Source organism: Pavona decussata, unplaced genomic scaffold (genome assembly GCF_977016875.1).
Source record: "Pavona decussata unplaced genomic scaffold, jaPavDecu1.1 SCAFFOLD_45, whole genome shotgun sequence".
In the NCBI taxonomy this organism is placed as follows: Eukaryota; Metazoa; Cnidaria; class Anthozoa; order Scleractinia; family Agariciidae; genus Pavona; species Pavona decussata.
In genome coordinates, this window is record NW_028145467.1 from 1,445,448 (window position 1) to 1,473,394 (window position 27,947).

Genomic DNA, 27,947 nt, shown 5'->3' on the forward strand with positions numbered 1-27,947 from the left:
CTCACGATTGCTATTGTAAGTGTGACTTGAAATTGAACTAAGTGGTTCTTTAAGAATTTCAGTAACAATGAATTGTTCATTTTTTCAGTAAAATATTAAAAGTAGGATCACTAACACACATCGAGAAACGTTGCTGAAAATAGTGAAGACAACATGAATTTTTTAAGGTTGTTGTGATTCTCAATTAGGTTAACTGTGCAGGGCCTGTCAAAATATCTCGAACAAGCCCAACGAAACTGCAGGTGTGAAAGGCGTACCATTTTCTATGGAACGTATATGAAAGGGTTTTCTTTTCTTTCAAAAATGGTATATAAAATGTTTTAAGGGTAGAGCCGGGGCAGAGCTTCCACGTAGAAACCTTTTTGAGGTACGACCTTCCTTCCCTCAGGTGTGCAGTAGGGAACTTAAGCAAGGACAACGGCGGCGGCAACGACAACACCACAAAAGAGAAAGCTTAATGCAGAAAAACAATCGCTCTGCACGTGTGTTTTACATTTTGGTAAATTTCATTGTCGTTCTTTGCAAAACATGAAAATGAAATGACCAAATTTAAGGTTTGTGGAAAACTTGAATGCCACCAGTACCGATTTGTTTCCTGGGTAGTTCGCCGCCTTGATTCAAGTTGAACGAGTTGAAATAATCGCGAAGAAACACAAATCAAATCAATTCAGTATATTTTCAAGGTGACGTTTTTGTTGGTGTTGTCGTCGTCGTTGCTGAATTTTAGTTTTCTAACATAGCTTCCGCATAGACGACTCCTATTTTCTTTGAGCGGAAACGAAATTGGAGACGTCCTTTTCAATCAAGGCGAACAGTTTTGATAGGGCGTTAGCTTCAATCTTTTAACAGTTATTGAAAAGCGACTGAAATCGCTTGGAGTTGGCTGATCATCTCACACAGAACAGTCAATACAATCCCCACAGAGTCGACAGCACCAAAAACTGGGACCTGGGGTAATTCAGTCCTGCAGCTGGGAAAAGGGCCGGGTTGGGAGTTTGGGGTGGAGATTAGTGGGGATGGGTTGCAGGTGAGAAATTGGACAGTGTTACAGATGGCTGACCTTGAAGCCAAAGGCCTCAGCAGTACAAAGAATATCATCTTTCAATAGGCAAATTATGCAAGATTGCATTGTAACCGTGCTTATGCCGTGTGCAGTGAAACACGGCCCGCAAAAGGGCCCAATCATGCCGCGCACACCATAGTTACTTGAGGCAATGGTTATGAAACTTTGCCATGAAAACAATGGTGCTGCAGTTTATGATGGAAGGGCCGCGACCATGCACAATCCTTTGTTTCAACGTTCACACCACAGTTGAATATCTTAACAATAACGTTTCGATTGGTCAGTTGCTCCAACACATTCCAAATTATATTGTTCTTTGTGCAGGGTCAAGGCCAAAATGGCAAGTAAAGAAGTTCGTCAGGTTTCACAACCATTGCCTTCAATTAACTATGCGCGCACTAACTGGAATAAGAAAATTCCATGACTAGTTTTCATTTAATTTTTTCTGTTATAACGGCTAGAATGTTACAAAGACTTGCTAATACCAAAACAACTAAAAGTTCAGAGCAACCCCAAACAGAGGATGGCAAAATCGCCTATACATTCTCTTCCGCTGGCTAGCGCCAACGTGTGATGACTGAGTGGATATTTGGCTTTAATCAGAAACCTATACATCCACCGCTGAAGTATGCTTAGCTTATACCGCTTACAAGACAGATGCTACAAACAAAGAGAGCGTCTCACAGGACAAATAGTAAAAAAACACTCACATTATGTACCTTCCATTACCACAATACTTCGCGCTTTGAGCTCGATTCCCCCATCTTACTTTTCGCGCTCGCACAACCTGCGGAGAAGGCAGCGTTAGATGACTTAGATAAATCACGCAACCAGAACTTATGTCATGCAACAAAGCAGTCAGTACAAAAAACTGTTTTGAGGTCACCAGGTTAAGAAACAATTGATCTGTCTGGTTGAATGTCTAAAATAGAATGCCAATACATTCTGATTTCCCGGAATTATCAATAATAGTTGGGTGTGTTTGATTTCTCGAACTCAGTTGCGCATTTGCGATGGAATCTCTCCTAAAAAACCTAAAAGAACACGTTACATGTTCGATTTGTTTGGATACTTTTACCCAACCCAAGACAATAACATGTCTCCACACCTTCTGTTGCGAGTGTTTGAAGAGGCACGCTCTAACAACCCAGCAACATGGAACATTTCGCTGTCCTGAGTGCCAGGCCCAAGCTGGCGTCCCTGACAGCTTCGATAAATTGCCGACCGGTTTTCTACAGAATAGTTTGCTAGGTGTTCTCGCTGTACAGCAGAGTGGCGATGGAAGCGAGATTAATTGCGGCAACTGCAGGAAAAAGAGCGCTGAGACAAGCTTTTGCTTCGAATGCGGAAAATTCATGTGCCCTGACTGTGTAAACGCACATGAACTTCTAAGAAATGTCGCGTTTGAAGGACACAAAGTCAGACCAATAAAACACTTTCAAGCAGAAGACTACGAGGCTCTTCTAAAGCGACAATCGTTTTGCTCTCAGCAGTACCACGAACGAGAAGTAACGAGGTTTTTTTGCATCGATTGCCAGACTTGTGTGTGCCAGGTATGTGTTGTGACAGATCACAAGAATCATGCTGTTGATCCGCTTGACAAAGCAGCTGATGCCGAGAAAGCTAAAGTCATGGCGGCAGCCGAGTTGATCAAAGAAAACAGCAAAGTCTGTAGCGATATGATTGGTGAGTTTGAGCAAACAGCTGTTGATCTGGAAACTAACTCCATAGTCGCTAAACAGAAAGTTTCCCAAACAGCCGAACAAATGATCAACAAGATTCGAGAACGCGAACGGGAGGCCATCACCGCCATCGAGAACACGCGAGTGTCGAGAAATGAGAAACTAAACGCCGCTAAAGCACAAGTACAGTCGTTGGTTAAACAAATGAACCAAGCATTCGAATTTGCTTGCAACGTAGTTCAAAGAAGCTCAAGTTCAGATATCATGCAAAGCAAGAAAAACCTAGAGAAGCGATTTGAAGATCTTAACAACATCACGGCCCCAGCACTTCCGGTTAGCTCATTTGTGAAGTTTGTCTCGACTGCCAAACCAGAGAATTTGACCCTCGGTGTCACTGCAATCAGCGAAACAATTGTAGAAGGACTGACTCAAGATTTCCAAGCTGGTGTCGAAGCAGAGTTAGTCATCTCTCCAAAACTGAGTAATGAAGGTCAAGGAACATTTCACGTTGAAGTTCTCGTGGAACCGGCTGAACAATTTGGAAGTATGACGACTTTCAAAAGAGAAGATGGACGTTTCCTGGTGAAGTTTACTCTTAAAGTGCCAGGCACGTACAACATTAAAGTGACTATAAACGGGGAAAATCTTCACCAGGGTCCTTTCACTGTACAGGTGAAGGAACGACGACTTGAAATTGTGGGCGAGTTGGATTTAAAAGGAAAAGTTCTTAAAAATCCATACGGGATTGCAGTGAACAGTAAAGGGCTGATTGCTGTAACTGACTGGAGTGGTCATTGTATCCTGACCTTCGATAAGAAAGGAAAGTATCTGAGAAAATTTGCCTGCAAAGGAGAAAATACTGGGCAGCTTGAGAATCCAACTGGCGTAACATGTTTTAATGACGACCATATTCTTGTGGCGGAACAGTTCAATCACCGCATTCAGCAGTTTAATGTACACACTGGGAACTTTGTGAAAGCTTTTGGAAAGAGGGGCATAGCAGAGGGAGAGTTGAAGAATCCAAGAGGCGTTTGTATGGACGGTCAAGGACGCGTTGCTGTAGCTGACTGTGTCAACAACAGAATTCAGGTTTTCACAGAGGATGGTGAACCAGTGTTTGCATTTGGAGATAGCGGTTCAGGAAAACGTAACAGTCCCATTGGATGTATATTCCATCAAAACATGTTCATAGTTTCCGACGGAGGGAACAACTGTTTAAAAATCTTCGATTGTTCAGGGAAGTTTCTGCGCAAGATTGGAGAAAAAGGCAATGGTGACGGACAGTTGAACTGGCCCTGTGGTCTGTGCGTTGAGAAATGTGGTGATCATCACAACATTCTTGTTTGTGATCGTAACAATAAACGAATTGTTCAGTTTTCAATGGAAGGTTCTTTCAGTGGAAAAACTTCTGCTGAGCTGCAAGGTCCCTGTTCGATAGCTACAACACCAGATGGACGGATTTTAGTGACCGATTATGAAGTGAAAAAAGTATATCTCTTAAAATAAACGCTAGAACTGTAAAAGAAAACCTTGTCGATGCTTTAAATTAAGAGAAACTTTATTCATACTACCACTTGTCTAGTGCGTGTCCAAAATCTAAAGACCGCAGACAGAACTTTCTTGGCGGGCTTTGGAAGTTTGTAGAAGCTCAGTATTGTCGATATTCCAATACTTACCTCAAAATTAATAATGTAATATACTTACTTAAAATACTTTATACTTAATGTGTATAATGTAACAAAGTTACACGAGCCCTGAGTTGGTTTTTAAAGTAGGGTCACATAACTTAGTAGCAATAATGAAATAATGGAATTGATTTGCAGAATTCTTAAGATTAGGTCAACTTATTTTAACTGTCGAAAGGAAAGATTTTAAAGCTGCGGCATGAAAAAAAAAAAAACAAAACAAAACAAAACGAAAAACAAACAACAAAAAAAACAACAACAATAACAAAAACCAGAAAACTGACGAATATACGGCAAATATTTACGAAGCGTGGGCCATAGTTTTTTACCTTGTTCGAGAGAGAAAATTTTAATATCTTCTAAAGTTTACTATTTTGCTATATATATGGCTGAGTGAATAATAGAAGACAACGTCTTTATAAAGTGTAAAAAGTAGCCTGCATGTATCAGAGACGCTTGCGTTTATAGTGGACGCGATATTAGGGAAATCAGCGAGGAATTCACGTGACATAAAAGAGTTCTCCTTTTTTTCCCTCACAGGCCCTACTGCTACGGAGCCTAAATAACAACATAGAAATGGTTTGAAGAATCTTACTTGATTCAACCGATTGGTTTACGTGTATTATTTTAAGAAATGTATTGTTTAAAGCGTAATGCTAAAGTTGGGTCATTCCAAGTCAGTCAAAATGATACCTTGCATTTGGTGATCGATTTAGTGAAAATGAACAATTAAGTTCTAATTATTAATCTATTGGGAGTTCACGATTATCAAGTACAAGTGTGACTTGAAAATGAGCTGGGTAGTTCTTAATCAATTTCTGTGTCAATGAAATTTTAACATGTTTTCTTTAATTGCAAATTGGTTAGTTGATTATTCAATTGCTACAGTGATTTTAACGTAAACTATTAAACGCAGTGTCATTTACACGGATTCAGTAATGTACTTAATTTCTCTAAAATCACTAAACATAGTTATAAAATAGCTAACATGAGAAAGTGATTCTGATTGGTCCAAGAAAATTCATTATATCTCCTTATTATATGGCTGGCTCCGCGAGCGGGCAAGATGAGTCAAATTCTGCGCTGTGATTGGCTACCCGAGCGGGCAAGATGGAGCTATCTTGCCCGCTCGGGATTACTCGTTGCCCGTCCGCTTGGCATCGAAAGTTTTGATAGTCCCAACAACAATGCGGGTTTTCTTCGATTTTCTCGTTGTTTTGGGGGAAAACGTTCACTAAAAAGTTTGGTAAACTTTCAACATTTACCTAAAGGAAAGGAAAGAGAATGGAATCGTCCTGGTGTAGTGAAAACTTCGTTTCAGCTACAATAAATGTGAGTTGAACAGGTGAGTTGCTCTGCGTGTAGTATTTTAGATAGAATTGATTTTGAAAAACTTATTGTCTCAAGTCGAGTGCCAAATTGATAAGTTCTCTAGGTTTGCAATGAATGTATTTAAATCATAGCGTAGTGGAAGTTGCGGTTAGTGTTTAGAGCAGTTCAGAAAAATATATTTTTTTAAAGCTCACGTTTTTAATTCAGCCGCGTCCTGCTTGTTGTAAACAACAAAATCTTGTGAAAGTTTCGCCCAGTTTTCTGATTTATCTGCTCTTTTTTTCGGCTTATGTTTGCATATAATCTCAAAATCTATTGTTTCATTCAAGAATTAATGATTGGAAGCCGAAAACTGTGTAAAAAAAAATTATTATTTACGCCACCGCGCGATCGCCTGAAAATGGCGAGTTTGCCGGATTCTATTCAAATCTTCCCGCTCTTGCGAAAATCTAAATTTTTTCGTTCTCGATAATTGTACACTTCCTTTAAGCCATTATAAAGTTAGAGCCCTAAGATAATTTAGGATTCCTTGTTTTCCACGATTACATTCTAATCCAAAGGTGCACTGAAAATAAATCTTGCACCGGCCGGCTATGAAGAATTTCTTTCCGAGTAGAGCAGTTTCATGTCGTGTTTTGTTTTGTTATTGTAGTTTCAACTTGATGGTAAAGCCATATAATAAATCCTTTATTGACCAAGCTTGTTCGGTCAAGATGGCTGGATATTGGCCTCGTTCTTTTTTTGCGTTTTTATGGACCTCGACTTCGTCTCGGTCCATGAAAACGCAAAAAAAGAACTTGGCCAATATCCAGCCATCTTGACCTCACGCTTGGTCAATAACGCATATATAAAGTACGCAGCATACGTCACAAGAGTGCATTATAGCGCAACATATGCACGCAAGCTACGTCACAAAAATTTGCCAAACGCAGAAAGCAAAAAAATCTGCCGGTCCGCCATTATGGCTGAGGAAATTCCCCACTTTAACCTCTACATCGCCGACTTTCTGTATACTCAAGCAAATGACAACGATATCAGGAATGAAAATGCGGGTGTTAGTAAAACGCGGGGCCGGGGCCGGGGTCGGGGTCGAGGTCGGGGTCTCTTTTTTTATTTATTTTAACAATTAATAATAATAATAATAATAATAATAATAATAATAATAATAATAATAATAATAATAATAATAATAATAATAACAATGTACTCGGTATCACCAACGGATCAAACATGAATTATACACTGAGCATCATGGGAAGGGCTTTCAATCGTTTTTCACGCGACCCCGAATTTTTTCTTTTAAATTTGAATGGAGAAATTTCTCTAGTCTTTTCACGGTATAAAGCTATGAATTTTTCTTTACATTACAGTAATTAAGTAATTCAAGAATAACAATTGTCTCCCATGTATTTTGAATCTTTTTTTTAGTTAATGCGTCTTTTCCGGAAAGATTTCCAGAGAAATGTTTAACATTCCATTCAAATGCCGGACATTACAAAGAGAAGTTTGAAATACTGGTCACGCATGACATGGATTGACTGTAACAAACGAACACGATCATGGAAGGCGGCGGGGTGTTCATAGTAAGTTCATGCACATTCTAGTTTACGACTTTTGTTAGTTCAAGGAAATATCCTCGTACCTTGTACGTTTTGCCTCATTTCGTTTCTTGGAAGATTAAAAGGTAGTCAATTCACGGAACCAATGTCCGCCAGAATACGGGACTGCATCGAGTGTTGTCACCGATGACCTATCCCAAGGTTTTATAGAGACTTAACTTTTTTTTATAGGCATATCCTTATTTGACCCACAAATGACCTGTGATGTTGAGCATACGATGGTTAAATCCAAGGCTCTATCAAATCTTCCAAACCCGCCAAAAATACTTGGGAGTAGCAAAGGCCTTAAAAACCAATTTAACAGCTTCCATATTCGACTGTCCTGACTGAAATGTGACGCGGATCGTTTGCGATGATGTCCCTGACAAATGAGCTCCACTGCGTTTCATTTCTTTTATGGGTTTGTATGCGAACATCGAGATATAGCAATGATGGACTGCTAATGCAAATCGACGTTTGGGTTAAAGAAGAAGAAAAGAAATAAAAAGACACACAAAAAAAAAATTAATTAATAAAAAAAAAATACAGACCCCGACCCCGACCCCGACCCCGACCCCAGCCCCGCGTTTTACTGACACCCTTCGTCTAGCCAGCTCAGAAAATGCAGCGATGTTTTGTCATCGGCTTTGCAAGTGTCAAAGCACAAGAGTCTCCACAACATTTTCAGCCTGTCCATCAGATTCATTCCGGAGAAATGTCAGCCAACCTCCACCATCACACGCAACGAAATGCTCGGAGGCATGTTCAGCAGCTGTAATATCCATTCGCTCTCGGTTCAAATAAACACGAATATGCCTCCAAGTACAAAGGAGTGAAGTGGTTCATATAACTCAAACCTTTTCTCTTATTTTACTTGAGAACGTTTTTTACATAAACAGTCGAAGGTGTTGAAGGTCATTTTGCTGAAACAAATTCTGAGACGAAACGGGCAGCATTTTCTTTTCATTCAGGTTTTGAGCCAATCGGAAAAAAGGCTTGTTGATGTAAGGACAGAATAGATGTTGATTGATTAAAATTTGCTCTCAAACAAGTGGTTATGCCTGATTTGTTAGTTAATATTTTATAAAAGAAATAAAAAACTTGTTCCTCGTGCATTGTTGAGTTAAGAAGTGCGAGAAGCATTCGCCTGCGGCTCATGCTTCTCTAGCACTTCTCTCGTGTTCTTAAAAAGTCCCGCGTGCCTATATAACTCAACAATGCACTCGGCGCGTTTTTATTTCTTTCATAAAACTGTAATTTTCAAGGTACTTTTGGTTAAAATTTTTGCAATGTTAAATTAGGGTTCATTGTCCAACTCATTTCTAGTTTTATGGAGGCGAGCGGTTTTAATAGGGTATGGGCTTGATTATTTTGTTAAGTTGTTGAAAAGAGACTGAGGTAGCATGCTGTTGATCCATTGTCTCGCACACTACAGTTGATTAATCCCATATACAGTTACAGCACTACCAAATGTGACCTGGGGTAATTCAGTCAGAGTTTGGGGTGGCGGGGGGGGGGGGGGGGGGAGGGGAGGTGGTGGTGCTGTGCGATGACTCGATTGGCTTCGGTTTCCTGGATATTCTCACCTGAGCCTTGCATTCTGTCTCGTTAAAAGTGAGACCGGAGTCTTTTGACCAGGCGTCTAGTCGATTCAGATCCGACTGGAGAGAGACAACTTCAGCAGCAGACTTGACCTCTTTGTAGCTCTTTGTGTCGTCGGCAAACATAGCGATGTTACTCTCCTCTACTGCATCCGAAAGGTCGTTTACACACAAGAGAAACAGGGCCTGGCCAAGGATGGACCCTTGTGGTACTCCAGAAAAGATGGGCAATGGCCCTGATGTTGCAACACTCACTGTGACACGTTGTCGGCGGTCCGTGAGGTATGATTGGAACCATTGAAGAAGGTTCCTCCCAAAGCCAAACTTGCGCAGCTTGCTTAACAGGCGATGGTGACAGACCTTATCAAAGGCTTTAGACATGTCCATATATACCATGTCAACTTGACCACCTTTGTCGAGTAGGGTGCCAGTGTGATAAAGAACTTCCAATAGGTTGGAGGTGCATGATTTCCCACGGAGAAACCCATGTCGACACGCCTTGATGAACTCAGGCAATTGATCCTTAAAGCTGTTCAATACACACCGCTCCAATACTTTAAACGTCAGTGGCAGTAAGGAGGTTGGTCTATAGTTCTCCTTGTACTCAGATTCGCCTTTCTTGAAAACCGGTACGATGTTAGCCTCTTTCCACCCCTGTGGTACCGTCCCTGTGCTCAACGACTTGTTAAACAACTTACACATGGAGGGCGTAATTACAGATGCGGTTTCCTTGAGAAGTCGGGATGGTATCCCATCAGGTCCGGTTGCTTTGTTGACGTCCAAAGATAAAACCGCCTTAAGTAATTACGACTGTGAAAATCCCCGCACATTTAAGTCTGTCTGTCTTAAACGTAATAAGTGTCGTAGTCTTGCTAAGCCTGTCTCGTGTTGCTTTTAATGTTGTGCTTGTTTTTTTTTTTTAACTATTCTTATATTTTTTAATTCTTTGTTACTTTGTTTGATTACCTGAATGTATTTACATTATTTTGGCGAAGCTAATAAAATAAAAAATAAAATCAGCGGGGATGGGTGGCAGGTGAGAAATTAAACTGTGTTATGGACGGTGCCTTCTTTTGTTACTGCGCATACGTTCTACGCACCTCCAGAAGGTCCAAAAAAACTTCTTAAGGACACTGCCTACTATAATAAACTGGATATTTTTGCGCAGTTTATTACTACGCGGGTAAAGCAGAAACAAAGTTTGGAATGTAACTACGTTAATGACGTGTGCTCAAAATGTCGCCTCAATTGACAATGTTATAGCCGATTTTATTAAAGTAGATAGAGCTATCCTGAATAATTACTGGTTTGGACAGTTGATGTTCAATAATTCTTAAACAGCTACTGGGAGTAAATTCTGTTATGCTATGTCCACAAAATCAACTTTAATATTATTGACAAAAGAATGCACTGGATTTTGTTTGTAAGCTGGATATTCGAGTGGAAGGATTTCTGTCACCAGTCCTTGATCCTCTTTTTAATTTATTTACTCCGAACTGGGTGAATTATCGCGCGGGAGATTTATGCGCCCTCTCCCAAGTCTCACCTGCTATTTCCGCGCTTGTTCCAGATTTTTCGTCCGAAGACCGCGCGTTTTCTTAAGAGGGACTGACGCGCTGGAAACTACGTTGTTACCGGCCTAGACTTTCCTAACCCAGTGGGTTATTCGCACTTGAGTCCTCACGTGACAATAAAAAAGTTAACCTTGCAGTTCAGAGGGTTAAAACAATAAGACAATCAATTAAAAAAAAGTGACACAATCGGACACCACTCGGACACCAACCAACGGCCTGGCCAGTACCTTACGCATGCACACAGCCATATCACCCAGGCAGTGGCAGCCAAAACAATGTCTGAAATCCCTCCATCCCACTGGTGACTATAAATAGGCACAGTAGCTAACATGTTTATATTTTCGAAAAGAAATAATCTCAGCTTAAAAACACATTACTTCTTAAAAGTCTAAATATAAACTCACATGTAAAAGTTAAAAAAACATTCTAGAAAAGTTATCCCCAACTTACATTGCTGTAGGTTTTATTTTGTAGAAACGTACACTTTTCTTAAATAAAATAATTTTTGGACTGAAGCTGAATATTTTCAATTTTCATAATAGAGTAAACATAGTGTTTTGCAGCAAATCACCTTAAACGTACCTACAGTCATTATTTAGCACCACTTTCGTATACAGCCGGCTCTAAGTATCTCGGCGCACCCTCAAAATAGACACCACAATTGCTTCTTTCCTTCGTATCTCCAGTTTATAATTCCAAAATATTGGAGAGAGTCTTTGTCTTTCAGTAACTGTGGAGTGCATGAGAATGCCGGATATTCCTTCCATAATAGAATTCGGCCATCTTTAGTCAGTATACATTGACAAATATTAGAGTAAGTAGCAGTTTTCTTGTCTCCATCTATTTAAGAAGACCCCAATATAAAATGTTCGAGATGAGGGAGCATGCCCTTTGTCCCTGGACAGTTTTAGATCACAAATTTGTCCTTGTCCTGAGACTCGTCATCATCATCATCATCATCATCATCATCATCATCCACACCCACCCTTTTCTGTCTCAGCTAAGCTGAGTGAGCCCCTTTCCTTTACCTCGCAATCAAGTAAACCCGTCCCACCCTAACCAGGACTTAAAACATCTTTGTTACATCTTTCCAGGCTATAATATTAGATGTCAACGCAAATTGAAAATAAAATTTCGTATATCCATTACTACTCTGGTGGACAAGTTCAATCTAAGATGCACGCTCTTATAAAAAGCTGCCCATATAAGAAAATGGCGTAGAAGATATCCAGAACGCGCGAACATTCAACTTAATAAATCTTGCATACAGCCAACCAGCAAAACAAAACTCTCAACAGATTCTAAGGTCACAGGACTAATTGGAAATCGATGTGTCCAACTCGTTTTTCGATTTCTCGGAATCACAAAACAATTGATGGGTGCTTTATAATTTACGGCACGAATTCGCGATGCAATCTCTCTTTAAACACCTAGAGGAGCATGTAACATGTTGCATTTGTTCGGTGAGGGTAAAAGGCGGAAAGAGTTTGCGGAATGGTATGTGGAATGGCGTGCGGAATAGCATAATTATGCGAAATACGATTTACGCGGGGAATAAATTAACTGAAGAGCGCATCCTGTTTTCGCGCCAATTTTATAAGAGTAGCAGTTTTTTCGATGTTGCAGACTATTAAACAACCAAACAACAGATCGAGGATTAGAAAATATACGCCTGGGATAGAACATGTCTGATCGCTGGTTAGGAAGTGAGAGTGAAGAAATCGATGAAGTTTCGCATTCAAGGAACTAAGAATAAATTAAATTTCTAGTTGACAAAAAGAACCGGTGGCAGCGAGTAGCCTAGACAAAAAGCAACACCACACTGGAGAAATAACATCAGTCCAATGCCAAAACTATTATGTGAGAAATTTTAAATTTAAAGTCGGTCATTTTATCAGACTCTTTGACGGTTACAATTTGTACAACTCATGGGAAAAATATGTTCTACTTTTTCTCACCTTACATTTTCGTCGAGCGACGAGTACGCAAGTCACTGTTGAGCTGCTGAGCTAGCTACCTAGCTCAGGTAGCTATAGTTCAGTTACGCGTTATCGAACTAAACATATCCGTCTTTAATTAAGGTCTTTCAGTGCCAGACGTCCCAACCTAAAATGAGATTTAAAAGGGAAAAAGCCCTAGAGCAAAAAAGCAGATGACAAGTATGGTGTCTAATTATCGACACTGGTTGTTTGAAAGGTTGTGAAACTATTCTTATCACAAATGCATTTTGGTCAAATTGTTGTTCATTTTCCCGCTCATGATAAATGAATCAACGCGCATACAGGGTATGAGAATTGATCTTTTACCGAGGAATTAAAAAAAAAAAAGAAAAAAAGGTTTATTATTTGCCCTCGGTAAAGGATCAATCTTTGTCCTGAGAAGACTTCACGCTGCCACGTTATTTTTGTTAACCGAAGTCGCATGGAGTAATTAAGTGAACATGAAATTTAATTTACTACGGATTTACTCATAGTTCCTTGGATGCGAAAACTGTAAACAGTTTTCATCGCCTTCTTTACCCTCACTTCTTCCAAATCAACAATCAGACGATCAAATCCTCGAATTGTTGTTAATATTTAGCAAGAGTCCGCAGCATCAAAAAAGCTGCTGCCTTATAAAATTGGCGCGAAAACATGACGCGCTCTTCAGTTAATTTATTTCCCGCGTAAATCGTATTTCGCATAATTATGCCATTCCGCACGCCATTCCACATACCATTCCGCAAACTCTTTCCGCCTTTTACCCTCACCGGCATTTGTTTGGATACTTTCATCCAACATTAGCCTTGTTTGTCCTTTTGTTTTTGTTTTGTCCTTTAAAATGTTGACCTTTCTTTCTAGGGTTCAATTAACTTATCAAAAACTGTCCACTTAAAAAAGGGATAAAAAAGATCGGGTAAACGCGAGCAAACAAGTTAAATAAACCTTATACATTGTCGCGCAACTGAAAAAAAAAACTTCTCAAAAGAACTCAAAACATTTAGAGGTCAGAGGGTTAAATGTGTCTGACTGGCTACAAAAATAGCGTTACGTTATTCCGTTTCTCGGAATCACGCAACCAATAGATGGGTGTGTTTCACTAAATCCTGATTTTTATAATCTATAATCTACGGTGCGAATTTGCGATGGAGTCTCTCCTGAAAAACCTAAAAGAACACGTTACATGTTCGATTTGTTTGGATACTTTTACCGAACCCAAGACAATAACATGTCTGCACACCTTCTGTTGCGAGTGTTTAAAGAGGCACGCTCTAACAACCCAGCAACATGGAAAATTTCGCTGTCCTGAGTGCCAGGCACAAGTTGACGTCCCTGAAAGCTTCGATAAATTGCCGACCGGTTTTCTACAGAATAGTTTGCTAGGTGTTCTCGCTGTACAGCAGAGTGGCGATGGAAGCGAGATTAACTGCGGCAACTGCAGGAAAAAGAGCGCTGAGACAAGCTTTTGCTTCGAATGCGGAAAATTCATGTGCTCTGACTGTGTAAATGCACATGAACTTCTAAGAAACGTCGCATTTGAAGGACACAAAGTTAGACCAATAGAACACTTTCAAACGCAAGACTACGAGGCTCTTCTAAAACGACGATCGTTTTGCTCTCAGCAGTACCACGAGCGAGAGGTAACGAGGTTTTTTTGCATCGACTGCCAGACTTGTGTGTGCCAGACCTGCATAAACACGGATCACAAGAATCATGCTGTTGATCCGCTTGATAAAACAACTGATGGCGAGAAAGCCAAAATTATGACGGGAGCAGAGCTGATCAAAGAAAAGGGAAAAGTCTTCAGTGATGTGATTCGTGAGTTTGAGCAAACAGCTGTTGATCTGGAAAGTAACTCCATAGTCGCTAAACGGAAAGTTTCCCAAACAGCCGAGCGAATGATCAACAAGATTGGGGAACGCGAGCGAAAGGCCATTACCGCGATCGAGAACACGCGAGTGTCCAGAAATGAGAAATTAAACGCCGCTAAGGCACAAGTACAGTCGTTGATCAAACAACTGAATCTAGCAGTCGAGTTTGCTAGCAACCTGGTTCAAAGAAGCTCAAGTTCAGATATTATGCAAAGGAAAGTAAACTTAGAAAAGAGGTTTGAAGATCTTAAAAAGATCCCGGTCCCAGCACTTCCGGTAAGGTCATTTGTGAGGTTTGTCTCGACTGCCGAACCAGAGAATTTGACCCTCGGTGTCACTGCAATCAGCGAACCAATTGTTGAAGGACTGACTCAGGATTTCCAAGCTGGAGTTGAAACAGAGTTGGTCATCTCTCCAAAACTAATTAAAGAAGATCAAGGAACATTTCACGTTGAAGTTCTTGTGGAACCCACTGAACAAGTAGGAAGTATGGTGACTATCCAAAGAGAAGATTGAAATTTCCTGATGAAGTTTACTCCTAAAGTGCCAGGCACGTACAACATTAAAGTGACTTTAAATGAAGACAATCTTCGTCAGAGTCCTTTCACCGTCCAGGTGAAGGAACGTCGACTTGAAATTGTAGGCGAGTTGGATTTAAAAGGAGAAATTTTTCAACACCCACGCGGGATTGCTGTAAACAGCAACGGGCTGATTGCTGTAACTGACAGGAATGGTCATTGTATCCTGATCTTCGATAAGGAAGGAAAGTATCTGCGAAAATTTGGCTGCAAAGAAGAAAATTCTGGGCAGCTTAACCATCCAACTGGTGTAACATATCTTAACGACGACCATATTCTGGTGGCGGATGAATTAAATCACCGCATTCGGCAGTTTAATGTACACACTGGGAACTTTGTGAAAGCTTTTGGAAAGCAGGGGAGAGGAGAGGGTGAGTTGGTGAATCCAGTAGGCGTTTGTATGGACGGTGAAGGACGCGTTGCTGTAGCCGACTTTTACAACAACAGAATTCAGGTCTTCACAAGGGATGGTGAACTAGTGTTTACATTTGGAGATAGTGGCTCAGAAAAACTTTACCATCCCACTGGATGTACTTTCTACCAAAACATGTTCATTGTTTCTGACGCTTTACTCTCCAGCTGTTTAAAAATCTTTGATCGTTCAGGGAAGTTTCTCTGTAAGATTGGAGAAAAAGGCCAAGGTGACGAACAGTTGAACTTGCCCTGGGGTCTGTGCGTTGAGAAATGTGGCGATCATCACAACATTCGGTATGTGATCTTGGCAATAAACGAGTTGTTCAGTTTTCACTGGGAGGTTCTTTTAGTGGAAAAACTGTTCCTGAACTACAAAGTCCCTTTGGGATAGCTACAACACCAGATGGACGGATTTTAGTGACCGATTATGAAGCGAGAAAAGTATTTGTCTTAAAATAAACACTAGAACGCTATCGATGCTTTAAATTAGGAAAAGCTTATACAAACTTGCGCTCGGTTTAGTGCGTGTCTTGACGCATTTTAAAAATTTCGAAGAGAAAACAAAAGTAGTTGTTTATATTTTCATCAAATTGCAATTGCAAATCCCCCTTAAAGTGAACTTTTTAGGCGGATTTACAATTTGGAAGTTCGTGTAAGATCACTATTTTCAATCGATATTTTAATACTTAACTCCAAGTTAACAAAAAAAGTAATATACTTACTAAAAATACCTTAAACACTCCTGAGTTGTTTTTAAAAGTATGGTAACATGACTATGCAGGAATAATGATGGAATTTGAAAGTCAAATTGATTGACAGAATTCTAAAGATAAGGTCAATTGGATAAAGATAAGATAAGGGAGATTTTAAAGTTCAGGGAGGAAGTAAATACGTTCAACAAGCAAAGAAGCGTGGGCCTCAGATTTTTCCTTCGTTTGAGCGCGAGAAAAGTTCAATATCTTCTAAAGTTTAATTAACTCATATAATTGCGTACATCATAGCAAAAAAACCGCTTTTATAAAGTGTAAAAAGTTCTCCTTGTATATTAGAGACGCTTGCGTTTATAGTGGACACGATAGCAGGGAACTGAGTGAGGAATTCACCTCTTTCCCCTCATACATCACACCATGCAGCCCAGGTAACAACATAGCAATGGTTTTAAGAATTTTACTTGATCATAGATAAATAAATTCTATTAATTGGAATTCTACCTTACATCCAGTGAATGATCAATTGGTCTGAATGAACAATTCAGTTTTAATAACTAATCTGTTGTGAGCTCACGATTATCAACGAAAATATGATTTGGAAATCAAACTGGGTAGAATTCTATGGCGATGAAATTTTACCAGTGATTTTACTGTAAAATATTAAAAGTAGTATCATTTACGTAAATTCAGAAATGTACTGAGTTTCACTAAAATTACTTAACATAGATAAACTGTAATTTTCAAGGTATTTGTGATTAAAAGTTTTGCAATGTTAAATTATATAGGGTTCCAACTCATTTCCAGTTTTATCGAGGCCAGATTTTTAATTGGCTTTGGGCTTTATTATTCTTTTAAGTTGTTGAAAAGAGACTGAAGTAGCTTGCTGTTGGCCTAGTGCCTCCCACAGAACAGTTCATAAATCCCCTACAGAAACAGCAACAACGAATGGGACCTGGAGTTATTCAGTCCGCGGGATCAGTGGGAAAAGTGTTACGGATGGCCGAGCTCTTGTCCAATCCCAAGGCCTGAGAAGTACAAAGAATATCAATACTCAGTAGGAAACGATTCAAGTTTGCATACGTACTTACTTACTGCCCATCATGCTGGTGTGGCGTAGTTTGCATAGCAAGCATGTAAATGTCGTGTGCCCCAAATGTTGCCCCAATCAACAACATTGGATCGAAATAAACCAATTTCGATATATGAAAATTCCAGCTTGGCTACGAAGCTTAGGGAAATAAAACGACAAAAATTACATCAAGGCTCAGAGATGAATAATTCATTTGTTTTACATTTAATTATTCCCCTATTGGTCTCTTAGCCAAGTAAGAATTTTAATATATCAAAATTGGCCTAATTTTTAAGTAGATTGAGAAATTTTAATTTTTGTTGAAAGTCAAACAACTTTCGGTTGCCATGGTTGTTTTTATTGGTGCTGCTCACGCACACGTGCATGGCCATTTAAACACGCGCTTGTCAGTGCCGTTAAGTGGAAATTCCTTTGTACTTATTTAAATTCCTCGGTTAACAATTCGTCAGTTTGTTTTCTGCAATTGAAATGATCACATATTGCGTTGTTTGATTTAAACGTTTTTAAATTTTATTTAGAAAAAAAAAATGGAGACATTTGAAGCACTGTGAATTAATGATAATTAAAATATCACTTTCGCATGCAGGGTACGAATTTCCTGCTGAGAAGAAAGACTTCTTTTTTAACGACTTCAAACATGTTACTAGCATCACCGGAGGATGGGTAGGAAGGGAGAATAATTTGTTTTTATGAAATTTCATTCCTTCCAGTCTCAGGAGCGTCAAAATCTGAATTGAAGAAACACCAAGAGTTCGGTTTTGTAAAATATATGTAGAAACTAAAAGTTGCAACTTACGGTGCAACACTATATGAAGAATTGTGCAACGTTTCACAAATTCAGTACAAAGCCCTAGTAAACGTTCTTACATTGTTGAAGAACATTTGCATCATTTGTTGTATAACATTGTTGGACGCACAGCCAAACGAAAACAAAACATTCAACCGTGCAACAAAAAGAGGCGGCACAAACGTCATCTAACACAGGTGGGTGCTAAACGCACCAACATTTTTGAACCAGAAAACAATAAACAATAATACGTAGTACAACAATAAATCCATTTAGATTCTTGTATAATCGCGACAACGAATACGATATTTGCCTTCAAGTTTTTAGCGAAGTACAACAAGAGATATATCCCAGAAATGTTTATTTTATCCTTTGTGAGTGACGAACTTGACCCAGTTTTCCAGTCTGAATGATGATAAGTCAGCCCTTTCGCGATACGAAAAAGACGAGATCATCTACGTTTAGAGGAGTTGTTTTCGCTACTACGTCATTATCACAAAAACTCGTAGTAAAATGACGACGCTGGGCTATCTCGTTTTCCCGCCAAAATTACGCTGGTTGAAGCGCGCGCTCTTTGATTTATGGCCCAAGCGCGAAGCACGCGGGCCATAAATTAACGAAAAAAAAAGGTTCCGTAACTTAAGATAGACACTTCAAATCCTTTATTCCTTCGTATCTCCAGTTTAAAACTCACAATTGTTGCCTAATTTATAGCCTATATTAATTACTTGACACTCGAATAAACAAGCACTCTTTTTCAGAATTAAGGTACACCAGATTATAGTTATTAAAAGAAATTCTGAGAGCGCTTCAAAAGCATGGAGCGAGTGTTTGTAAGCTGGAGTGCATGATGTGTATGGTTTTTCAGCCGCTTTGGTCATAAATAGGGTATCAATTTTAGCCTTTTTGCCGCCATTTTGGTAATAAAAAGGGTATCAATTTTTGCACTGTAGTCCTCTAGTCTTGATTCGTTTTTTTTTTTGAAGAAGCTACTTCTTCATCATGATGTTTACAGCAACTGTGAATGTGCCGAAACGGCTTGTCATGCGCGGGTCACGCGCTGGACTCCAGGGCTTTTTGAACTGAAGTTGACCAGACACTATCAGGTCATAAATAGGGTATCAAATTTTTGGTCAGGTCATAAATAGGGTAGGGAAAATCGGAGATTTTGGTCATAAATAGGGTAAGAATTTTGAGAAGCAGGCCGCACACCCCTATCCACTTTTTTCCGGAGTACCCCCCCGGGAGCTGAGTGAGCCCCCTTTCTTTTATGTCGCAATCAAGTGAACCCCACCTTACCCTGGATTTAAGTCAGCTTTGTTGGCTATAAACATCGATAGCCTACAATAGATGTACTACTCCGCTGGACAAATTCTATTTCAAGATGCACGTTCTTATAAAAAGCTGCCCATATAAGAAAATGGTGTGAAGGAGATCAAATACGCGCGATCATACAAGTTAATAAATCTTGCTGACAGACAACTAACAAAACAAAACTTCAAAAATTCTCAACACATTCCAAGGTCACAGAATTACGTGGAAACCGATGTGTTTTCTCGGAATTACAAACAAAAGATGGGTGCACTAAACTGGTTTCATAATTTACGGTGCGAATTCGCGATGGAATCTCTCTTGAAACTCTTAAAACAATATTGTATGTTGCACTGTTTGGATACTTTCATCGAACATTCGCCTTGCTTGTCCTTTTGTAGTACGTTCTTCAGTTGACTTTCTTTCGTGGGCGCAATGTTCTTAGCAAAAAATGTCCACACAAAAAAGGGTGTAAAAAAGATCGGATACACACGAGCAAACAGGTAGTAAACCGTACACATTGTCACGCAACTAAAAAAATTAAACCTCTCAGAAAAACTCAACACATTGAGAGGCGGCAGAGGGTTAAGAAAATACCGATGTGTCTGATCTGACTGGCTAACCAAAATAGCATCAAGTATTTCGGTTTCTCGGAATCGCAAACAATAGATGGGTGTGTTTCACTAAATCCTGATTTTCATAATCTACGGTGTGAATTAACAATGGAGTCTCTCCTGAAAAACCTAAAAGAACACGTTACATGTTCGATTTGTTTGGATACTTTTACCGAACCCAAGACAATAACATGTCTGCACACCTTCTGTTGCAAGTGTTTGAAGAGGCACGCTCTAACAACCCAACAACATGGAAAATTTCGCTGTCCTGAGTGCCAGGCCCAAGTTGGCGTCCCTGAAAGCTTCGATAAATTGCCGACCGGTTTTCTACAGAATAGTTTGCTAGGTGTTCTCGCTGTACAGCAGAGTGGCGATGGAAGCGAGATTAATTGCGGCAACTGCAGGGAAAAGAGCGCTGAGACAAGCTTTTGCTTCGAATGCGGAAAATTCATGTGCACTGACTGTGTAAACGCACATGAACTTCTAAGAAATGCCGCGTTTGAAGGACACAAAGTCAGACCAATAGAGCACTTTCAAGCACAAGACTACGAGGCTCTTCTAAAGCGGCAATCGTTCTGCTCACAGCAGTACCACGAGCGAGAGGTAACAAGGTTTTTTTGTATTGACTGTCAGACATGTGTGTGCCACACCTGCATAAACACGGAGCACAAGAATCATACTGTTGATCCGCTTGATAAAGTAGCTGATGCCGAGAAAGCTAAAGTCATGGCGGCAGCCGAGTTGATCAAAGAAAAGAGCAAAGTCTTCAGTGATGTGATTCGTGAGTTTGAGCAAACAGCTGTTGATCTGGAATCTAACTTCATAGTCGCTAAACAGAAAGTTTCCCAAACAGCCGAACAAATGATCAACAAGATTCGAGAGCACGAGAGGGAGGCCATTGCTGCGATCGAGAACACGTGCGTATCGAGAAATGAAAAATTAAACGCCGCTAAAGCACAAGTACAGTCGTTGGTCAAACAAATGAATCAAGCAGTCGAGTTTGCTAGCAACCTAGTTCAAAGAAGCTCAATTTCAGTTATCATCCAAAGCAAGAAAAACATAGAGAAGCGGTTTGAAGATCTGAACAAGATCACAGCCCCAGCACTTCCGGTTAGCTCATTTGTGAAGTTTGTCTCGACTGCCGAACCAGAGAATTTGCACCTCGGTGTCACTGCAATCAGCGAATCAATTGTAGAAGGACTGACTCACGATTTCCAAGCTGGTGTCGAAGCAGAGTTAGTCATCTCTCCAAAACTGATCAATGAAGGTCAAAGAACATTTTACATTGAAATTCTCGTGGAACCCACTGAACAACTAGGAAGTATGACGGCTTTCCAAAGAGACGATGAAAATTTTCTGGTGAAGTTTACTCCTAAAGTGCCAGGCACGTACAACATTAAAGTGACTATAAACGGAGACAATCTTCATCAGAGTCCTTTCACTGTACAGGTGAAGGAACGACGACTTGAAATTGTTGGCGAGTTGGATTTAAAAGGAGAAATTCTTAAAAGTCCACATAAGATTGCTGTAAACAGTAAAGGGCTGATTGCTGTAACTGACTGGGATGGTCATTGTATCCTGGCCTTCGATAAGGAAGGTAAGTATCCGAGAAAATTTGGCAGCAAAGGAAAAAGAGCAGGGCAGCTTAACCATCCAACTGGTGTAACATATCTTAACGACGACCATATTCTAGTGGCGGATGTCGGGAATAACCGCATTCAGCAGTTTAATGTACACACGGGGAACTTTGTGAAAGCTTTTGGAAAGTACGGGACAGGAGAGGGCGAGTTGTGTGATCCAGAAGACGTTTATATGGACTGTGAAGGACGCGTTGCTGTAGCCGACTGGGGCAACAACAGAATTCAGTTCTTTACAGAAGATGGTGAACCAGTGTTTACATTTGGAGATAGCGGCTCAGAAAAACTTGTTCGTCCCACTGGATGTATTTTCGATCAAAGCATGTTCATTGTTTGTGACAGAGGGAACAACTGTTTAAAAATCTTCGATCGTTCAGGAAAGTTTCTGCGCACGATTGGAGAAAAAGGGAAAGGTGACGGACAGTTGAACTGGCCCCTGGGTCTGTGCGTTGAGAAATGTGGCGATCATCACAACATTCTTGTTTGTGACCGTGACAATAAACGAATTGTTCAGTTTTCAGTGGAAGGTTCCTTTAGTGGACAAACTTTTACTGGGCTACAAAGTCCCTGTGGGATAGCTACAACACCAGATGGACGGATTTTAGTGACCGATATTGGAGCGAAAAAAGTATATTTCTTAAAATAAACGCTAGAACCGTAAAACAGAACCTTATCGATGCTTTTAATTAGGAGAAGCTTTATTCAAACTTGCGCATGTTTAGTGCGTGTCTTGACGTAGTTTAAAAATGTCGAAGCAAAAACAAAAGTAGTTGTTTATATTTTCATGCAATAGCAAAATCTAAAATTGGAACTACGACCTTTTTGGCAAGATTTGGAAGTTTGTAGAAGCTCAGTATTTTAGATCGATATTCCAATACTTACTTCAAAATTAAGTAATGTAATATACCTATTTAAAATACTTTATACTTAATGTGTTTATTGTAACATAGTCACAGGAGCACTAAGTTGGTTTTTAAAGTATGGTCACATGACTTTGAAGGTATAATGGTATTTGAAAGCCAAATTGATTGGCAGAATTCTTAAGATAAGGTCAACTGATTTTAACTGTCAAAAGGAAATATTTTTAAGCTCGGGTATGAAAAAGACAATAGATATATTTAACAGGTCACAAAGTGCGGGCCTCAGATGTTTCTTTTGTTTGATCGGGAAAAGTTTACTATTATGCCATATATATAGTTCAATGAATTATAGAAAAAAGTGTAAAAAGTAACCTGCCTGTATCAGAGGCGCTTCTGTTTACCATTTAGGGGACGCAATATCAGGGAACGAGGAATTCACGTGACATAAAAGAGCTTTCTCCTGTTTTCCCTCATACGTCTCACTACGCAGCCTAAATAACAACATAGAAATGGTCCGAATTTTGCTTGTTTTTACCGATTGACTTTCATGTATAATTTCAACAAATGCATTGTTTAAAGTGTGATATAAAGTTGAGTCATTCCAAGTCAGTCAAACTGATGGATTCAAATTAGATGTTAAAACTGGAACGACACCTTGCATCCGGTGCCGGATCGATTTAAGTGAAAATGAACAATTCAGTTCTAATTTTAATATATTAGTAGCTTACGATTATCAAGCACAAGTATGATTTGAAAATGAACTGGGTAGTTCTTAAAGAATTTCTGTGTCAAATTGGTTAGTTGATTATTCAATTCCTACAGTGATTTCAGGGTGAAAGATTAAGCGTATTATAATTTAGACATATTCAGAAATGTACTGAATTTCGCTAAAATCACTGAACATAGATAAGCTGTAATTTTCAAGGTACTGAGGATTAAAATCTTTGCAACCTTAATTCATTTGCAGTTTTATCGAGGCGAAAGGTTTTGTATGGCCCTGATTATCCTTTTAACATGTTGAAAAGAGACTGAAGTTGCTTGCTGTCGACCCTTGACTCGCACAGTACAGATAATAAATCCCATATACAGTTACAGCACCGGCAAATGGGACCTGGGGTAATCCAGTCAGAGTTTGGGGGGTGGGGTGGGGGAAGTCAGTGGGGATGGGTTGCAGGTGAGAAATCAAACATTGCTAAGGACGATGGCTCCTTTTGCTTCTGCGCATACGTTCTGCGCATCTCCAGAAGGTCCGGTTTGCGCAGTTTATTACTACGCGGGAAAAGCAGAAACACAACGCAAGTTTGGAATGTAACTATGTAAATGACGTGTGTCTCAAGTGTTACCTCAATCGCAACAGTGTTATATCTAAATTTATGGACCGCCTTTTAATAGAGCTCTCCTGAATAATTACTGGTATGGACAAGTTGAAATTCAATAAATTTTAAACAGCTACTGGGAGTGTCAGTAAATTCTGTTTTGCTATGTCCACAAAATCAACTCTAATATTATTGACAGAAGAATACACAGGATTTTGTTTGTAAGCCAGTTATTCGAGTGAAAGGACTTCTGTCATCAGTCTCTGATCCTCTTTTTTAATTTATTCACTCTAAAGAGGGTAAATTCTTGCGCGGACACTTTACGCGCCCTCTCCCCAGTCTCACCTGCTATTTCCTTGCTCGTTCCAGATTTTTCGTCTGAAGCCCGCGCGTTTTCTTAGAGGGACTGACGCGCTGAAAAATACATCGCTTTACTGGCCCAGACTTTCCTAACCCAGTGGGTATTCGCACATGAGCACCGATGAGTCCTCATGTGACAATCAAAACTTTAACCTTGCAGTTCATGATCTGCCTGAAATCCCTCCATGTGATTGGATACTATAAATAGGCACAGCAGCTATCATGTTTATATTTCCTTTGAAAAGAAATCTTAGCTTAAAAACATGTTACAACTTAAAGCCTACTTATTAACAAGGACTTAATTCCATAGCTCACGTGTAAAAGTTAAAAAAAGAGTTATCCTCAACTTACACTGTAGGTTTTATTTTGTAGAAAATTACACTTTTCTGAAATAAACCAATGTTTGAAGTGAAGCTTAATATTTTTAAGTTTTGTTATAGAGTCAACAAAGTGTTTTTCAGCAAATCACCTCAAACTAGTATCTCCGTCCACCCTCAAAATAGACACCACAATTCCTTCTTTCCTTCGTAACTCAAGTCTATAATTCACAAATATTGGATAATTTATAGGATAAGTTAATTACTTGACAGTGGAATCAACAAGCCCTGTTTTTGAGAATTAGACCATTTTTACACCTAATGTTACCGTTTTAAAATAAAGTCTGACAGCGCTTCAAAAGTCTGGAGCGAGTCTTTGTCTTTCAGTAACTGTGGAGTGCATGAGAATGCCGAATATACCTTCTATAATAGATTTCGGCCATCTTTAGTCAGTACAAATCAATAAATATTAAAAAGGTAAGTGGCACTTTTCTTGTCTCCGTCATTTAACAAGACCCAAAGACAAAACGCTCTCGGGCGAGCACTCTTTCGTTCCCTGGACAGTTTTCAATCAAGCGTTTATATTTGTCCTGTGACTCGTGATCATCATCATCATCATCATCATCATCATCATCATCATCATCATTAAAAACTGAAGACGCATGGCTTTAAATCTCATACCCACCCTTTTCTGTCTTAGCTAAGCTGAGTGAGCCCCTTTCCTTTATCTCGCAATCAAGTTCACCCGGCCCATCATGACCAGGATTTCAAACAACTTTGTTCCATCAGTCTATAACATAAGATGTCAACACAAGTTTAAAATCAAATTTGGTATATCCATTACTACTCCGGTGGACAAGTTCAGTTTAAGATGTACGTCCTTATAAAAAGCAGCCTTTATAAGAAAATGGCCCAGATGAGATCAAGTACGCGCGAGCATTTAACTTAATAAATCTTGCTGTCAGCCGACCAGCAAAACAAAACTTCAAAAATTCTCAAGAGATTCCAAGGTCAGAGGACTAAGTGGAAATAGATGTGTCCAACTCGTTTTTCGATTTCTCGGAATCACAAAACAATTGATGGGGGCTTCATAATTTATGGTACGAATTCGAGATAGAATTTCCATTGAAACACCTAAAAGAACGTGCAACATATTGTATTTGTTTGGATACTTTCACCCCCGAACATTTGCCTTGTATTTTCTTTTGTAGCACGTTCTTGAAATTTTGACCTTTCTTTCCTGGGATCAATAATGTTCTTATCAAAACTGTCAACAACAACAACAACAAAAAAAAGGTGTAAAAAAAGATAGGGTACAGCAGTACCACGAACGAGAGGAAACAAGGTTTTTTTGCATCGACTGCCAGACTTGTGTGTGCCAGGTTTGTGTTGTCACATATCACAAGAATCATACTGTTGTTCCGTTTGGCAAGGCAGCTAATGGCGAGAAAGCCGAAATAATGACGGAAGAAGAGCTGATCAAAGAAAAGAGCAAAGTCTGTAGTGATTTGATTAGTGAGTTTGAGCAAACAGCTGTTGATCTGGAAACTAACTCCAAAGCCGCTGAACAGAAAGTTTCCCAAACAGCCGAGCGAATGATCACCAAGATTCGAGAACGCGAGCTGGAGGCCATTACCGCGATCGAGAACACGCGCGTGTTGAGAAATGAAAAATTAAACGCCTCTAAGGCACAAGTCAATCGTTGATCAAACAACTGAATCAAGCAGTCGAGTTTGCTAGCAACCTGGTTCAAAGAAGCTCAAGTTCAGATATTATGCAAAGCAAAGTACGGTAAACTTAGAAAAGAGGTTTGAAGATCTTAAAAAGATCTCGGCAACAGCACTTCCGGTTGGCTCATTTCTGAAGGTTGACTCGACTGCTGAACTAGAGAGTGTCACTACAATCAGCGAGCCAATTGTAGAAGGACTGACTCAGGATTTCCAAGCTGGAGTAGAAACAGAGTTAGTCATCTCTCCAAAACTGATTAATGAAGGTCAAGAAACATTTCACGTTGAAATTCTCGTGAAACCCGCTGAACAAGTAGGAAGTATGACGACTCTTTCGGAAAGAGAAGATGGAAAGTTCCTGGTGAAGTTTACTCCTAAAGTGCCAGGCACGCACAACATTAAAGTGACTATAAACGGGGGCAATCTTCATCAGAGTCCTTTCACTGTACAAGTGAAGGAACGACGACTTGCAATTGTGGGCGAGTTGGATTTAAAAAGAGAAATTCTTCAAAATCCACGCGGGATTGCTGTAAACAGCAAATGGCTGATTGCTGTAACTGATTGGGATGGTCATTGTATCCTGACCTTCGAAAAAGATGGAAGGTATCTAAGAAAATTTGGCAGCAAAGAAAAAAGAGTTGGGCAGCTTGAGAATCCAAATAGTGTCGCATATCTTAATGACGACCATATTCTAGTGGCGGATGACAGGAATCACCGCATTCAGCAGTTCAATGTATACACGGGGAACTTTGTGAAAGCTTTTGGAAAGTACGGGACAGGAGAGGGCGTGTTGTGTGATCCATAAGACGTTTGTATGGACTGTGAAGGACGCGTTGCTGTAGCCAACTGGGGCAACAAGAGAATTCCGGTCTTCACAGAGGATGGTGAACCAGTGTTTGCATTTGGAGAAATCGGCTCAGAAAAGCAAAGCTATACCGCTGGATGTATTTTCCATCAAAACATGTTCATTGTTTGTGACTGCTTGAACCACTGTTTAAAAATCTTTGATCATTCAGGGAAGTTTCTGCGTAAGATTGGAGAAGAAAGCAAAGGTGACGGACAGTCGGAACTGCCCCTGGGGTCTGTCGGTTGAGAAATGTGCCGATCATCACAACATTCTTGTTTGTGATCGTGACAATAAACGAGTTGTTCAGTTTTCACTGGAAGGTTCTTTCAGTGGAAAAACTGAAAGTGAACTGAAATGTCCCTGTGGGATAGCTACAACATCAGATGGACGGATTTTAGTGACCGATATTGACGCGGAAAAAGTATGTGTCTTAAAATAAACACTAGAACCGTAAACGAGAACCTTATCGATGCTTAACTGAAACTAGGAGAAACTTTATTCAAACTACCACTTGTTTAGTGCGTGTTCAAAATCTAAAGACCGCAGACAGAACTTTCTTGGTGGGCTTTGGAAGTTTGTAGAACCTCAGCCCGATTGTCGATATTCCAATACTTACTTCAAAATTAATCATGTAAAGCGTTTGGTTTTTAATATCTTTTTAACTTTTTAGCCTTGTAAATAGTATTGTAATATACTTACTAAAAATACTTTATACTTAATGTGTATAATGTTACAAAGTTACAAGAGCACTGAGTTGGTTTTTAAAGTATGGTCACATGACTTTGTAGGAATAATGGAATTTGAAAACCAAATTGATTGGCAGAATTCTTAGGATAAAGTCAACTGATTTAAGCTGTCGAAAGGATAGATTTTAAAGCTCGGGCATGAAAAAAAAAACCAAGAAAAGAAAAGAAAAACAAAGCAAAAGAAAAAGCGAACAAACAACCAAACAAAAACAACAACAACAAATATACATTCAAATATTTACGAACAG

At 39.6% G+C, this 27,947-nt stretch overlaps 2 protein-coding genes and 2 pseudogenes across 3 annotated transcripts; all 4 read left to right on the forward strand.

Moving 5' to 3' along the window:
• Positions 1–1,977: 1,977 nt before the first annotated feature.
• LOC146482598 (E3 ubiquitin-protein ligase TRIM45-like) lies at positions 1,978–22,635 on the forward strand. Its single transcript, XM_085107010.1, has 2 exons — positions 1,978–4,507; positions 22,493–22,635. Exon 1 carries the CDS (start codon positions 2,077–2,079, stop codon positions 4,249–4,251), a length of 2,175 nt encoding a protein of 724 aa, XP_084963136.1. The 5' UTR covers positions 1,978–2,076; the 3' UTR covers positions 4,252–4,507; positions 22,493–22,635.
• On the forward strand, positions 13,643–16,855 carry LOC146482599 (E3 ubiquitin-protein ligase TRIM45-like; annotated as a pseudogene).
• On the forward strand, positions 19,971–27,874 carry LOC146482600 (E3 ubiquitin-protein ligase TRIM45-like). 2 transcript variants are annotated; one of them, XR_014864091.1, is made up of 2 exons: positions 19,971–22,419; positions 27,636–27,874. XR_014864091.1 is itself a non-coding variant. In XM_085107007.1 (1 exon), the coding sequence occupies exon 1, from the start codon at positions 19,998–20,000 to the stop codon at positions 22,170–22,172; it is 2,175 nt and encodes a 724-aa protein (XP_084963133.1). In that variant the 5' UTR covers positions 19,971–19,997; the 3' UTR covers positions 22,173–23,342. The 2 variants fall into 2 exon arrangements, 1 of the variants encoding a protein (XP_084963133.1); XM_085107007.1 differs by lacking the exon at positions 27,636–27,874 and having other exon boundaries at positions 19,971–23,342.
• LOC146482601 (E3 ubiquitin-protein ligase TRIM71-like) lies at positions 25,135–27,392 on the forward strand (annotated as a pseudogene).
• Positions 27,875–27,947: the final 73 nt, after the last annotated feature.

Bases quoted from the DNA above. Each gene is read 5' to 3' on its own strand.
- LOC146482600 (XM_085107007.1), top strand. From the start codon at position 19,998: ATGGAGTCTCTCCTGAAAAACCTAAAAGAACACGTTACATGTTCGATT.
- LOC146482598 (XM_085107010.1), top strand. From the start codon at position 2,077: ATGGAATCTCTCCTAAAAAACCTAAAAGAACACGTTACATGTTCGATT.